The 15,120-nt window shown below is 39.1% G+C and overlaps 1 protein-coding gene across 20 annotated transcripts in view; it reads left to right on the top strand.

Annotated features, from left to right (window-relative positions):
* The window catches only part of BAZ2B (bromodomain adjacent to zinc finger domain 2B), a 449,666-nt gene that overhangs the window by 398,715 nt on the left and 35,831 nt on the right, over positions 1-15,120 (top strand). For all 20 annotated transcript variants that reach the window (XM_062187182.1, XM_062187176.1, XM_062187160.1 and 17 more), the window contains 2 exons: positions 9,147-9,209; positions 10,177-10,321. In XM_062187182.1, the coding sequence (XP_062043166.1) occupies positions 9,147-9,209; positions 10,177-10,321 (208 nt within the window). The remainder of the gene's footprint in view (positions 1-9,146; positions 9,210-10,176; positions 10,322-15,120) is intronic.

The following is a 15,120-nucleotide window of genomic DNA, read 5'->3' as shown; positions in this document are numbered from 1 at the left end:
CCAGATTCTATCCCGGTTGCCCCTCTTCCAGGCCAGCTCTCTGCTATGGCCCGGGAAGGCAGTGGAGGATGGCCCAAGTCCTTGGGCCCTGCACCCGCATGGGAGACCAGGAGAAACACCTGGCTCCTGGCTTTGGATCAGCACGATGTGCCGGCCGCAGTGGCCATTGGAGGGTGAACCAACGGCAAAAGGAAGACCTTCCTCTCTGTCTCTCTCTCACTATCCACTCTGCCTGTCAAAAAAAAAAAAAAAAAAAAGAAAGCACTTGGACTAAATAAAAAGTTTCACTTTGTGTAAAATTGTGAGTTATTTGAGAACTCTCTGAAAAGCTATGCATGTTCTTCATTTCATGTGTTCTGTTTCTACTAACAGTCTGTGTTGAATTTCTATGGGACTTCACGCCTTAAAAAATGTTGTCAGGCTTAGAGAAAATAATGTGTTTCTGAAACACCAGTTAGCCTATCTGTGGCTTTAGGCCCATTTTAGTTTTTATTTATTATTTTATTTGAAGGATAGAGACAGACAGACCTCCTAATTACTGGTTCACTCCCACAGTGTCTGCAGCAGCTAGAACTGGGTCAGACCAAAGCTGGGAGCCAGGAACTCAGTTCGGGTCTCCCACATGAGAACCAATAACGCAGCCACTTGAACCATCACCTACTGCCTCCCACAGTCTACATTTTCAGAAAGCTAAAATCAGGAGTGGAGCCAGGACTTGTACCCAGATACTCTGATATGTGATATGGGCGTCCCACACACCATCTTAATTAACCTCTATGCTGTAAACCTGCCCCATTTTAGGCACTTTTCATCAAAGCTGCATAAGGATCTGAAAGTCCCTTCTCAGTTTACAGTTTCACCGAAGATTTGCCTTGGTAGGGGTATCTGCAATGTGCTAATCAGGTGTAAAGGAAGGGCATTTAGATCTTCTGAAACATGAACTCCCATGAAGGGTTTATGGCCCTATTCAATGAGGCCACATGCTGGGCTCAGTGTTAACCCAGGGAAGAATGCAGGCAAGAGTGTTCCAGGAAGAGGGAATAGCATGAGGGTGGTCACAGAAGCGTGAAACAACAACGTGTTTTAAGGGAATCTAAATTATAAGTGCTTCATCGTGGCTGGAGAGTCTTGTGTGTGGCAAAAACAAACTGCGGTTTTATACTTTTTTAGGACTAGGAAGCCATTGAGTTCTTAAGTGACTTGCTCTGGTATCTTTGTAAAAGATAAACACAGTTGGTCAAGATCAGAAGTGTGAAGACCAGTCAGGATATGGCAGTATTTTATGTGAACTGTGAGGAATCTGAAGTAGAGCAATAGTGGTTGGGATAAAGGAGGAAAGGATTAAAAAATTTAGGAAGAATGGGCAGGACTTGAATATGTCCCTTTTAGGTTGATGGAAGGTTAGGATTGATCTTGATCTGTTTGGGGAGACTTCGTGCTTTTGTTGGCATTAATTAAGATGGGGAAGTCATCAGAATAAGTAGATGATTGAGGGGAAAGTTAGGTCAGAGGACAGATTGTTAAAGACAGGAAATGATGTTATGTTTACTTACATTTGAAATACCTGTGCAGATGTTCAACTGTTTGTTAGATTTAGGAACCTGAAGCCTAAAGAAGAATTCTGTCTTGGAAATACAGATCTGGAAGTTATTAGCATATAGACAGTAGATTAAAATAATGAGGTAGATGAGTTTGCACAAAGTTGGTTTAGTGATTACAATAGTGGACTGAGGTTGGATCCCCAGGGAACATCAGTATTTAACAGGAGAGCACAAGGCCTCTTGGTCAAGAAAGAACAGTCAGAGTTAGGAGATTTCTGTAATGGGCCAGAGTCCCCAAGACTACCTCTGAAGTCAATGATTCACTGGGATGAACTCAGCACACGCTTGTGCTATGGCTGTGAATTATTGTAGTGACAGGAAACAAGGCAAAAATCAGCAATGAGCGAATGGAGCAAGGTCCAGAGGAACACAGTCTTCTCCCAATAGTCAGGCAGCATGAACTTGCTTTCCCCAAGATCACCTTGTGGCATCATGTTGACATACTGTCTAAAGGGAAATTCACTGGAGATTCAGTGCCCAGATTTTTTTGGGGGGGTTGGGTGGTCTGACTATATAGTACTTCTGCATAGCATGTGCCAAAATTCCAGACTCCCTACAGAAAAGTGCATGTTCAGCATAAACCGCATGGTTAGCACATTCAGTGTGCACCTGATGTGAAACTCTTAATCAGTTTGGGTGAGGAAACCTTCCCAAAATCCAGATTCCCGGATGCCAGCCATGGATCAGCTTTATCAGCAGGCCTTTCAAAAGACAGCAGTTGAGCCTGCTATGTTAAGTCTTTTCTATACATGTGGTAGTAACAGAAATCAAGAAAGCTGAACATTTCAAAAAGGAAGGAGTGATAAACAATGCTAAAGCAGCAGGAGCTTAGTGTGCTGAAGACTGCCAAGTACTTACTGATTTAGCAACACAGAGGTCACTGGTAACCAGAGCCAGCACTGCCTGATTAGAGGGGTGAGAGCAGATCCCAGGCTACATGACTGATAGTGATAGAAAGTAAAAAAGTGAAGATGACTATTTCAGGCAGTGTGCCTCAGAAGAAAGGGTAGTTTCTAGACAAAAACAAAGAGCCAAGATCTTTTCAAATGTAAAACATTTGAGATGATTTCTGGTTGAAAGGAAGGGGTGAATGAAATGAGAGAAGGGATTGAAGATAAAGAGATAAAGAGAATTATTAATGGGGTAGGCATGTGTTAGGTCACCCACATCTCATATTAGACTGCCTGGATTTAATATTCACCTGTGACTCCTGACTCTAGCTTTTTGTTGATGAAGACGCTTGGAGGCAGTGGTGATGGCTCAAGTATAATTGGGTTCCTGACACTTGCATGAGAGCTGTTGATTGAGTTCTTGACTCCCAGCTTTGGCCTGGGCCTAGCCCCAACCATCATGGGCATTTCAGGAGTGAACCTGATAAATTTTTAATGAAAAAAAAAATAAGAGAATTGTTAATGGTGTTAAGGTTCTAAAGATACTTGAAGGATTTCAATCAAGGTGAAAGAGCTGCCCTTGAAGAGTAGGCCACAGGAAAGAAAGTAGTATCATCGAGGTGTGTGCGTGAGTGCAGTTAGGCGTATTTAGGGAAAGCTACCATAAACCATGGAAATGGACAGGAATAAAAGGTTGGAGTTCACCTTTTACCAGAATAGAATGCTAGAAATGTTGATATGCCCACAGATGGCACCCAAAAATATATATAGCCAACTATTACTTCTACCCCAAGAGCAAGGAGTATTTAGCTAAGGACATCTAGAAAGAACCCTTTTCCTTCTTTCATCAACTCAGTACTTTTGGAGAAATAAACAAGGCTTGGAAGGATGAATTCAGTGGTAGAATTGTGAGGACAGTATCTAGTTGAGACCAAGGGTAAATTGCTGAATCAAATTTATGGAAAATAATATAGAAGAATCTTTAAGATAATGTGCTACTTGAATCTCTTACATAAGTAAAAATAGCATAAATTCAAAATATTTTCATAAATGCTACCTCACGAATGTTATATTTTAAACCAGGATGATAAAATCATTAGAGTGAGCTTTGCTTCATTCTCTCTTATTTTATTCTTTGGTAAGAGCCACCCTCTTCATAAGTTTTAAGTTTACAATATATAATATTATTAACTATAGGCATGAAGCTGTACAGCAGCTTTCATGAAGTTATTCATCTTGTATAGCTGGAATATTATTCCTGTTCATTAGTTATTCCCAAATATCCCCCTCCTCAAGTCCTTGGCAATCACCATGTCTACTCTCTTTCTATTTTAGATATCTTATATCATTAGAATCACATAGAATTTAACCTTTGGTGACTGGTCTGCTTCACTCAGCGTTAATATCCTCAGACTAACCCATGTTGTCATATATGACGGGATTTCCATTGTTTCTTTGGCTGTATAGTCTTCCTTTATATGTACTTGTGTACACCATATTTTATTTACCCATTCACCCCTTGATGGATACTTGAATTAGTTCCATCCTTTGGCTATTGTGAGTAATTCTACAGTGAGCCAAAGAATGCAAATACTTCTTTGAGATACTAATTTTCATTCTTTTTGAAAAATTTCCAAAAGTGAAATTGTAGGATCATCAATAGGTAGTTCTATTTTTTATTTTTTGAGGAAACTTCATACTATTTTTATAGTACTTGAAACATTTTACATTTCCACCAACAACATATAAGGGTTCCAGTTTCTGTACATTCTTGTCAGCACTTACTTTTCTGTGTATGTGTGTGTATAATAGCCATTGTAACAGGTGTGAGGTGGTGTGTCATGTGGTTTTGATTTGCATTTCCCTGATGATTAATGACATTAGGCATATTTTCATGCACTTCTTGGCCATTTGTCTTCATTGGAGAAATGTGTATTCAGGTCCCTTTTGCCCATTATTTAAATCAGATTATCTTGGTTTTGCTATTGAATCATAGGAGTTTCATATATATTTTAGATATTAGCCCCTTATCAAATAGATGGTTTTCAAATATTTTTTTCCCATTCTGTAGGTTGTGGGTTCACTTTGTTGATTATTTATTTTATTGTACAGAAACTTTTCAGTTTGATATAGTCTCACTTGTCTCTTTTTGCTGTTATTGCCTGTGCTTTTGGTGTCATATGCAAAAACTTGTTGTGATGAATTTTACATTCATATTTTTAAGACTAGCAATCTGAAAAGGAGACAACATTGAGATTCCTTGAATAAACAAATTATTTCATAAAATAATTTTGAAACCACTGGATTGGCCAGCGCCACAGCTCACTTGGCTAATCCTCCGCCTGTGGCAACGGCACCCCGGGTTCTAGTCCCAACTGGGGCACCAGATTCTGTCCCAGTTGCTCCTCTTCCAGTCCAGCTCTCCGCTGTGGCCCAGGAAGGCAGTGGAGGACGGCCCAAGTGTTTGGGCCCTGCACCCGCATGGGAGACCAAGAGGAAGCACCTGGCTCCTGGCTTCAGATCTGCACAGTGCGCCGGCCACAGCAGCCATTTGGGGGGTGAACCAACAGAAGGAAGACCTTTCTCTCTGTCTCTCTCTCTCACTGTCTAATTCTGCCTGTCCAAAAAAAAAAAAAAAAAAATGAAACCACTGAATCAGTAACTGATCTTATGGTGCATGGGTTAAGCCATACCTCACTTTCAATAGGCATCCCCTATTGGAATGCCGGTTCAAGCCAGCTGTTCCCTTGAAATCCATCTCCCTGCTAATGTGCTTGGGAAAACAGCAGAAGATTACCCTTGTTCTTGGGCCCCTTCCACCCACATGGGAGACCAGCCTTGAATTCCAGGCTTCTGACTTCAGCCTGGCCCAGAATGAATGGAAAATCTCACTGTGTCTTAAAATAAATAATTTTTTTAAAAAATGAAACCACTAGATCATACACATTTCCCCTGTGACAAATAATATGAAAGGTTTGGGGTATCAGAAATATAATTATACTAATATACCATGTATAATTAGTTTGCTTCATTTAGCAAGTAGAGGTGTTATTAACAGGAACTAAACATTTCTGATCAAAATTAGTCACCTTTTCACAGAATTAATATCCCCTTTCCCTTTCAACACTTAACATTATGAATTATTTTACAGAGTTAACTCATAAATTTTACAACGCAATGTAGGGATTTGAGTGTTTTCTACTAGGTAGTTATTCCACTAAATTAAAATTTACTTACAGAAATTATTTGTTTCACCTGGCTTCTTTTCAATTCAGAGAATTAATAAACCATATATTTTATTCTTTACACATAGACTATTTGGAAATCATTATGTTTCTCAGAGGAAAGATGTCATTTAAAGAAGTATTTAACATTTTTATGAGTGTCAAATTTTATAGAACATCAATTGTGGGATTTCATTGGCAAGTGTGTATCTTTTCATTATTATTATTATTTGAAGGACGGAGTTACAGAGGAAGACACACACACACGCAGAGAGAGAGAAAGAGAGACAGAGAGACAAGAGAGATCTTCCATCTTCTATCCACTGGTTCACTCCCTAAATGGTAGCAATGGCCAGAACAGGGCCAGGCAAAAGCCTGAAGTCAGGAGCTTCTTCCAGGTCTCCCACCTGGGTGCAGGGGCCCAAGCACTTGGGCCATCCTCCACTGCCTTCCCATGTGCATTAGCAGGGGGTCAGACAGGAAGTGGAGCAGCAGGGACTGGCACCCCTATAGGATGCCAGCATCGCAGGTGGCAGCTTTATCCACTACACCACAATAACAGCCCCACCAAGTATGTATCTTATGGTGTGAAAAATAATTTTAAAATTTATAAAAATGTTTAATATTCTGGGACCTAAGAAGCTAAATTAGCATCTCCTTTAGGTGATTTGGGTTTTTCTTTATAATGAAGAACGGGAGATATTTATCAGTTTACTAAATCAGTAACATTTGGACAATTTAGTGAACATGACTGATAACATAGGCATATTAGTTACCCAAAAATAGATTTAGCCTCCTGATTTTAGGTTATAGATAGGCAGTAGTTAATGTTCCCTAAGGAATCTTTGCAGGAGCTTTTTCCATTGAGATCCTATGATCCCTTTTGATTAGAAGATACTGACCTTGACTAAGTAATAACCCTTTGTCTCAAAGATATTTTCCTCTTCTCGTCTCTTCATTCCTTCAAGACAGGGAGGCTTCCCATTAATATTTAAATTTGTATTGAGACCTGTGACCTGTGTAAGCTTTTAACCTCTCAAGTTAGCACATGAGAGGTTTTGTGGACAATTGCATTGTGACATATAGAGACAGATAATGGCCTTTTTAAGTTGCAAAACCATTTCAGGAATAGATTCTGTATTCTTAGTTTTATCGCTGTTGCCACTTTTCTCTCCACTCTTTTAAGTTCTTTTACATCCTTGAAAATTCTAAGTACAGTTAGCTAAAACTTCTTTTTATTTTTTTAAGATTTATTTATTTGAGAGGCAGAGTTACAGAGAAAGGGAGAGAGAGAGAGAAAGGTCTTCTACCTGCTGATTCACTCCTTAAATGGCTGTAATGGCTAGAACTAGACCGATCCAAAGCCAGGAGCTTCTTCATGTCTCCCACACAGGTGCAGGGGCCCAAGCACTTGGGCCATCTTCCACTGCTTTCCAAGGCTGTGAGCAGGGAGATAGATCAGAAATGGAGCAGCCGAGGCTTGAACTGGTACCATATGGGACGGCAGCACTGCAGGCAGAGACGTAACCTGCTATGCCACAGCACTAGCCTTGAACTAGAACTTCTTAAAACAAAACTTCAGTAGACATTTTATTTCTTTCTCATCATAGAAAAAAATCTTAAAAATTGCATTTAGTTAATTGGTTGGTATATGGCTACTTTGATGTCTTATTTTAAATATTTATTGATCAAATGTTATGTTTGCATTAAACAAACACTTGTCCTGCTGATCAGTAGATAACTGTATCTACTGACACAGTAGATCTGCACATGGGGCCAGCACTGTGGCGTAGCGGGTAAAGCCGCTGCCTCCAGTACTGGCATCCCATATGGATGCCGGTTTGAGTCCTGGCTGCTCCTCTTCCAATCCTGCTCTCTGCTATGGCCTGTGAAAGCGGAAGAAGATGGCCCTAGTCCTTGGGCCCTGCACCCACGTGGGAGACCTAGAAGAAGCTTCTGGCTCCTTGGCTTTGGATCGGCCCAGCTCTGGCCATTGAGGCCATTTGGGGAGTGAACCAATGGGTGGAAAACCTTTCTCTCTCTCTTTCTCTCTCTCTCTCTCCCCCCCTCCTCCTCTCCCTCTCTGTAACTCTGCCTTTCAAATAAATAAATAATAATCTTAAAAAAACAGAATCAGTATATAAACATCCAGTTGGAGTCAAAATTTAAGGGTCTCCAAGATTGTTCTGTTGTTCTGTTTTGTTTTGCTTTTTAATAGTTGAAACGCAGAGCAGGTGAAACAGAGAGCTTCCATCTGCTGGTTCACTCTCCAAATGCCTGCAGTGGCCTAAGCTGAGCCATATTGAAGCCGGGAGCCAGGAATCCAATCCATCCAATCCGGTCTCCCATGTGGATGGCAGGAACCTAATCACTGGAGCCATCCCTGCTGCCTGCCAAGTGCACGTTTGCAGGAATCAGGAGCCAGAGGCAGGCACTCGGATGTGGGACGCAGGTGTCCAATCTGTGTCTTCGCCAGCAGATCAGACGCCTATCCCTAGTCTTTTAACATTTCTCTGAATCACAAATAGAGTACATTTTGTTAGCACAAATAATATTTCTAAAGAAAGTGAAAAGAAGACCTCAATAGTTTTACCAATGTCTATCATTTATGCACTCCTTATAGAAATTTAAGGAACTAAGTTATAAAAGCATTTTCTTTACCTCTCTCATCTCTCTCTGCCTCATATCCATGAGTTACCAGAACTTAATAGTTTTCTAACTATGTATTAGATCTTATACCCACTTGTTTTTTTTCTGTTTTTATTTTTTAACCCATTTTCCCTCTGTCTTAAGTCATTGCTGCATTCAAGCAGCTAGTTTTTTCAGTTTGGGTCCTTTCTCTGCTCCAGGCCGTCTGACGACTATTGCCAGATCAATCTTTGTAAAGCACAGTTCCAGTATTTAACCACCCTCACAGGATCGTACTATTGTCCATTGCCAGCACTTACAGCTCTTCACAATCTAGTCCTAACCTCCTCTTGGCTCATCTCCTACTTCCTCTTCCTGCACCTTTCATGTCAAAATCTGTCAAGACTGTTGTTGGAATGCCCTGTCCTCTTTTCTCTGATTGATAAATTCCTAATCATGCTTGAATAGCTCATTTAAACCATGATTCTTCCATATGGCCTCTCTTGGCATGTATTCCTACTAGAAATAATCTCACCCTGCCCTAAACTCCATGGCTGCTAATCTCTAACTCTTTTTGTGGTTCTTGCAGATTCCTAATATCTGGTGTTTTTTTCTTAATGTAATGTCTTATGTGTCTCTCTACCAGGTTGTGCTTATAGAGAACAAGAACTAAGTCTTACTTGTTTTCAGGATGCCTCTCCAACTTAGTACTTAGCATAAAGGAGGCTTTCATGAAATATTTGCTGATTGATTGAATAAATAATTTTAAAAACAGACAATTGACACTCTTTTGTTGTATATAGGATGAAGGTGACCAAGCAGCAAGTGTTGAAGAGCTAGAAAAACAGATTGAAAAACTGAGTAAAGTAAGATTTTTTAACATTAATGTTTATATCTTTTTAAGATTAACGTTTTAAAAATCTGTATTATATAGGATTAGTTTTTCTGACTGCTAAGTAAAAAGCTTTTTTTTCAGTAATTAAAATGAAAAGCTTTAGAAACACCATCACAATTAAACCTTAATAGTTTAAAGCTAAGGTTAAATGCAAAGTTTAATGCCTCCAAAGGCATGATATTGAACTTAATCAGAGTTTGTGAAGAAATGATTCTGTATTCTTGAGCTCTTCATATAAACACAATGAAGGCATGATTTTATCCCTTGGAATAAATTACTGAAAAAATTCCGTTGAATTTCAAAGTAAGAGCTTTAGCATCTTTGGTTTTACGTTTATGGATTTTATTTGCATTGGATGGGCAAACTGTACATATGTACCTTTCATTGGAAACCCAATTTCAATAGAATTAGTGAAATTTAAGATGAACTTTTTGTAAGGAAGAAAAAAAATTATTCCTTAACACTATTATGAGATACTTGTGTATTGTATCAACATATTCTTCACAGATCTATCCCAAAATTTAGTCATATGTGGCCTACTATTATATCATCAGTATAAAAATACGTAAATATAGATTTGGCAAATTATATGCAAACACTGTTACATACTACAAATAATAGAATTGAGCTAATTTGCTTTGGCTCAGTGGTATAGTTGACCACATTTTTTATTATCAACTATAAAATATATCTTTAGTATAAGATAACTGATAAAATAAAATATTTTTATACATGGCAACAAAACTATCCCAGTTATTCTTAAAATGATTTTTATGTTATAAATATTACTGAAATTACAGTCAACTATGTAATATTAAGCCCTTTTGTGATCTTTTCCCAGAAACAAATTATTTGTTCTAAAAGCATAAGCATAAATTTACTTATATATTAATGTTTAAAGCACTTATCTATAACTTAATATATGCTATTTTTAACAGCAACAGAGTCAGTACAGAAGGAAGCTCTTTGATGCTTCTCACTCATTACGTTCAATGATGTTCGGCCAAGATCGTTACAGACGCCGGTACTGGATTCTTCCCCAGTGTGGAGGAATTTTTGTAGAAGGCATGGAGAGTGGTGAAGGTAGGCACTATTAATCTATGACTACTATGTAGGGTTAAATAAGAGAAATTTTAAAAACTGTTACTTATATAGTTTGTGCTTTCACAGTCAAGGCTACTCTATTGATAAACATTATGAAACCTTGATTCACTTTCCTTTTGAACTCATAGTAGGTGCCCCTTTTACTGACAGATACTTCCCCTGCCCATGACTTTTTCCTACCACCCTTTCTGACATCAAACATAAGCTATTCTGTCTCTTATTTACTGTATTGTAGTAGCTGCTCTATTTCTCTTTCTTGCCATTCTCAAACTTTTCAGCGTATGGTTTATTTAATTTTTTAACAAACATTCCTCCTGACAGTACCCCCTCAGAGGTCACTTGTTTAAATCTAAGATCATTATCATTGTCCTCATTCATTTTGGAGTCTTGCCCATGTTTGGAATTTGTGAATTTCTTGAATTTTAGGTCGCCCCCAGTATTCAAAGTTCTACCTTGGGACTATTCTTTTGCTGCCTCATTTCTGTAACGTAAGCTAGTATAGTACTTTGTATGCTTAAGTGCGCAGTAGCACTGCTTGAATTGAGTTTTTCAGAACTTTAGGTCTGACCATTTCCAAATGTCTAACTTCTGATGGTGCCAAAGTGTTATGTCAGCGCCTACAGATTTTGGAATGTTGGTAGTGACCTACAGTTACACATGGTAGCAAGAATGTCTTTGAATACATCTTTTGATTTCTCAGCACTGCAGGAAGCAGAAAGTTATATCAAATCTAATCCACATCATGTAGAGGTTTATGGTTCTTTTGCAAGAGATTGGTTAACCCACACTATACCTATAATACTTATAATAGAAATTATAAATAAAGCAGTTGTTTTAAAGCTTTTCAGTTTCAGCAATGGAATCACCCTTTTTAATTGAGAATTTTGTGATCCCTATATCATAACAAAAACTGATAGATCTATTTGAGGGAACTCATAGCCTTTCCAAATAGATCTCTGTCCTACACATTTGCTTTCCAATCTGGATGGACCAAGAGTGAACTCTAATTAGTTTTAGGACTCTGAAAATCAAAGAGTGAACTCAGAACCTTCAAAAGTTTAAAAGCGGGGCCAGCATAGCAGGTAAAGCTGCCACCTGCAGTGCCAGCATTCCATATGGGCGCTAGTTTGAGTCCCAGATGCTCCACTTCCAATCCAGCTCTCTGTTATGGCCTGGGAAAGCAATAGAAGATGGCCCAAGTCCTTGGGCCCCTGCACCCAGGTGTGAGATCTGGAAGAAGCTCCTGGCTCCTGGCTTTGGATTGGCATAGCACCAGCTGGGAAGTGAACCAGCAGATGGAAGACCTCTGTCTGCCTCTGCCTCTCTATAACTCTGCCAATAAAATAAATAAATCCTTAAAAAATTTAAAAGCAAAATCTCTAGAAGTGTCAAAGCAGGAAGATGCTATATAGCCTCCTTAATATTTTTTTCACAAGTTTTGGTACACATGGCCATCTCTGCCGCTGGACTGTGAGCTCTTTGTGGAAAGAGACTAATTTAGGCAGCAGACCTACACTAAAATATCTGGGAGCAAAGTAAACATTAGATTGGGGTAAGAAGGAGTAGAGAAGCCCACTGTGAAACCATTCTAATAGCCCAGCTAAAAATTAGAAAAGCCATTAGTGTCAATGTTGTGGCACAGGGCTTAAGCCGCCACTTGTGACATCAGCATCCCATATCAGATCCCCTGCTGTGCTTCAGGTGCATCTCCCTGCTAATGTTCCTGGGGTGGCAGTGGAGGATAGCTCTTGGGAAATGAACCAGCAGACAGAAGATCTCTGTCCCTCTTTCTGTCACTCTGCCTTTCAAATAAATTAATTGTTGTTTTTAAAAAAGTTATAGAGGCCCTAAACTCGGGTACAAACAGTTCTGTAAAGGTAGAAGGTGAAATGCTGAATGTGGAACTACTATAACAAATTACCTACTATAATGTAAGAAAAGTGGAATAAGAGATAAATTTGATGACTTCATCCTCAGTAGAAAAATTGTGATGCTTGAACAGAATCAGAGAAGTCAAGAGAAATTGTTTGGAATGGCATTAAATGAAAGTTGAAGTCAAGACTTTGAATTTAAAATGACAAAACTGGGTCACTTGGAGGTGAAGAGCCTGGTAAAGTGGAAAAGCAAAGAAATGCCCTAGTGAGGGTGATTTACTTTTGCTGTAACTAAAATCACCTGAGAAGTTTAAGAGACCAACCTGAATCCTGCCCCAGACCAATTAAATCTTCAGGTTGAGTGAGGAGTACACCATTCTCAGTCGCCTGAGTTTGTGAACTTGAGGTTACCCAGCACATCAGGTTTTCTCTCAAAAAGTCTGCAGTCACTTTGCACCACTACTTCAGTCAGTTCTTTATTATATCCCTGGACTATCGCCAACTGTCCTCAACTTCTGTACATACAACCCTCCTATTTTCGTCACTAGAAGTCCAATGCGCTATCCATCGAGCTACAGAGCCACCTATCGCCCTCCTTCTATTTTGTTCTGTCACCATGCTGTATCTTTCATCCAAAATCTTAAATGACTTTCTGATGCCTTTAGGATGATGCAGTACATTTTTACTTTAGCCTACCCTTCAAGACCCTGAAAAATCTGCCCTCACATTCTCTTTAGGTGTTTTCTGATATGAGTTACCCTACACTACTGTATTCGTGGTCACTCACCACATGTGTGTTCTCCATGTCTTTTGTAAATAATGCTTCTTTCATTATAATGATAACTTACCTTTTCTGCAATTCTAAACAGACCATCTTTTTCCTTTCACAGATTATCTAAATCTGCAACCATCTTTCTTGGTCAAACTCAAATCCTAGCCCTTTATAAACTTCTCCCACTTATTTATGTGGAATTAATCTTTAGTGTATGGATTCCCCTATAAAACCAAAGAGTTGCCAGTGCCGCGGCTCAATAGGCTAATCCTCCGCCTTGCGGCGCCAGCACACCGGGTTCTAGTCCCGGTCGGGGCGCTGGATTCTGTCCCGGTTGCCCCTCTTCCAGGCCAGCTCTCTGCTATGGCCAGGGAGTGCAGTGGAGGATGGCCCAAGTCCTTGGGCCCTGCACCCACATGGGAGACCAGGAGAAGTACCTGGCTCCTGGCTTCGGATCAGTGCGGTGCGCCGGCTGCAGCGCGCCAGCCACGGCGGCCATTGGAGGGTGAACCAACAGCAAAGGAAGACCTTTCTCTCTGTCTCTCTCTCACTGTCCACTCTGCCTGTCAAAAAATAAAAATAAAAATAAAAAAAAACACCAAAGAGTTAATTATACCACTAGTTTGGCACATTTACATATATACTATGACACTTTTTAAAAAAATATTTTCCCTGCCTGGGACTGGGACAGGAAATGTCATATTTGGAGTTAGTACATCTTGAGACTGATGTATGCAGGGTAGACCTTGTTATTTTGCACTTTTTTAAAAAAGATTTATTTATTTGATTGCAAATTCAGAATTGAGAGAGAAAGAGAGATCTTCCATCCACTGGTTCACTCCCCAAATGGCCAATAAGCCAGAACAGGATCTGGGCCAGGCTGAAGCCTGTTTCATCCAAGTCTCCCAGATAGTTGCAGAGGCCCATGGACTTGAGCCATCTTCCACTGTTTTCCAAGGTACATTGGTACAAAAGTTGGATTGAAAGTACCCGCAGCCGGTACTCGAACTGGCTGCTGGCATCACAGGTGGCAGTTTAACTCACTATGCCACAATGCCAGGCCCAAAGCCTTAAAATTCTCATCTGTACAACCTTTTATTCTCCATGGTGTTAAGCATACTACTTTACATACCACATACACACTAAAAATATCTTAATTAATGTAAATAAAATACAGTTATGTAACACTTAATGATGACAGGGATATGTTCTTAGAAATTTATCTTCAGGTAATTTCATCATTATGTGTACAATACAGTGTACTATGCAATTCTAAATGATATAGCTTCCTACATACCTAGGCTACATATGGGATATATATATATATATATATATATATATATATATAAATAGTATAGCCTGTTGCTCCTAGAGTCATAATGAACAAATCAACATGACATCAAGTCAAACACTAGAAAATATTATGCAATCAAGAGACACAGGAAGCAAGGAATGTATGAAGCTGCTGTTGTGTAATGCAGCATACTGTTTCAAGTGAGCATGTTTTTAATTAAAGGAGTACACTCTAAAATAATAGTAAAAAGTATAATATAGCAAATTCATACACCATTAACATAGTTGTTTATTATATTGGTTATTATGTACTATCTGTAATTATATGTTCTATACTTTTATATGACTGTTAGAGTAGTGAGTTTGTTTATACCAGCATCACAATCATGAGAAATACATTGCCATGCGATGTTATAATGTCTATGTCACCAGTAGGTGATAGGCATTTTCAGGCTCATTATAATCTGATGTGACTACTGTTGTATAAACAGCCTGTAGTTGATGGAAACATCTATGCAACACATAACTGCAACTAAATGTTTTTATGAGGTTCGCAGAATAGCTTGCAGGAGACTTTGTTTTAAGTTTTAGGCCTCTCTGATTAAATAAGATCGATTGAATTTGTAGTTATTAGACCCTAGCTTCCCTTTAGGCCCTACCACTTAACCTCTCTGGATCTTGATTTCTCTCTGTACAAAAGAAGAATCTTAATAAGCTCTGATACATTCTTTCATTGTTATAAGGATTGTGTAAAATAGTAGATCTGAATGAGCTACAAAGTGATATAAACATTAATTGAACTTATTTGTGGTCATTGCACAATACATGGTGAAAGTCCT

Source organism: Lepus europaeus, chromosome 1, assembly GCF_033115175.1.
Source record: "Lepus europaeus isolate LE1 chromosome 1, mLepTim1.pri, whole genome shotgun sequence".
In the NCBI taxonomy this organism is placed as follows: Eukaryota; Metazoa; Chordata; class Mammalia; order Lagomorpha; family Leporidae; genus Lepus; species Lepus europaeus.
This window is presented reverse-complemented; position numbering and strand designations above follow the sequence as displayed.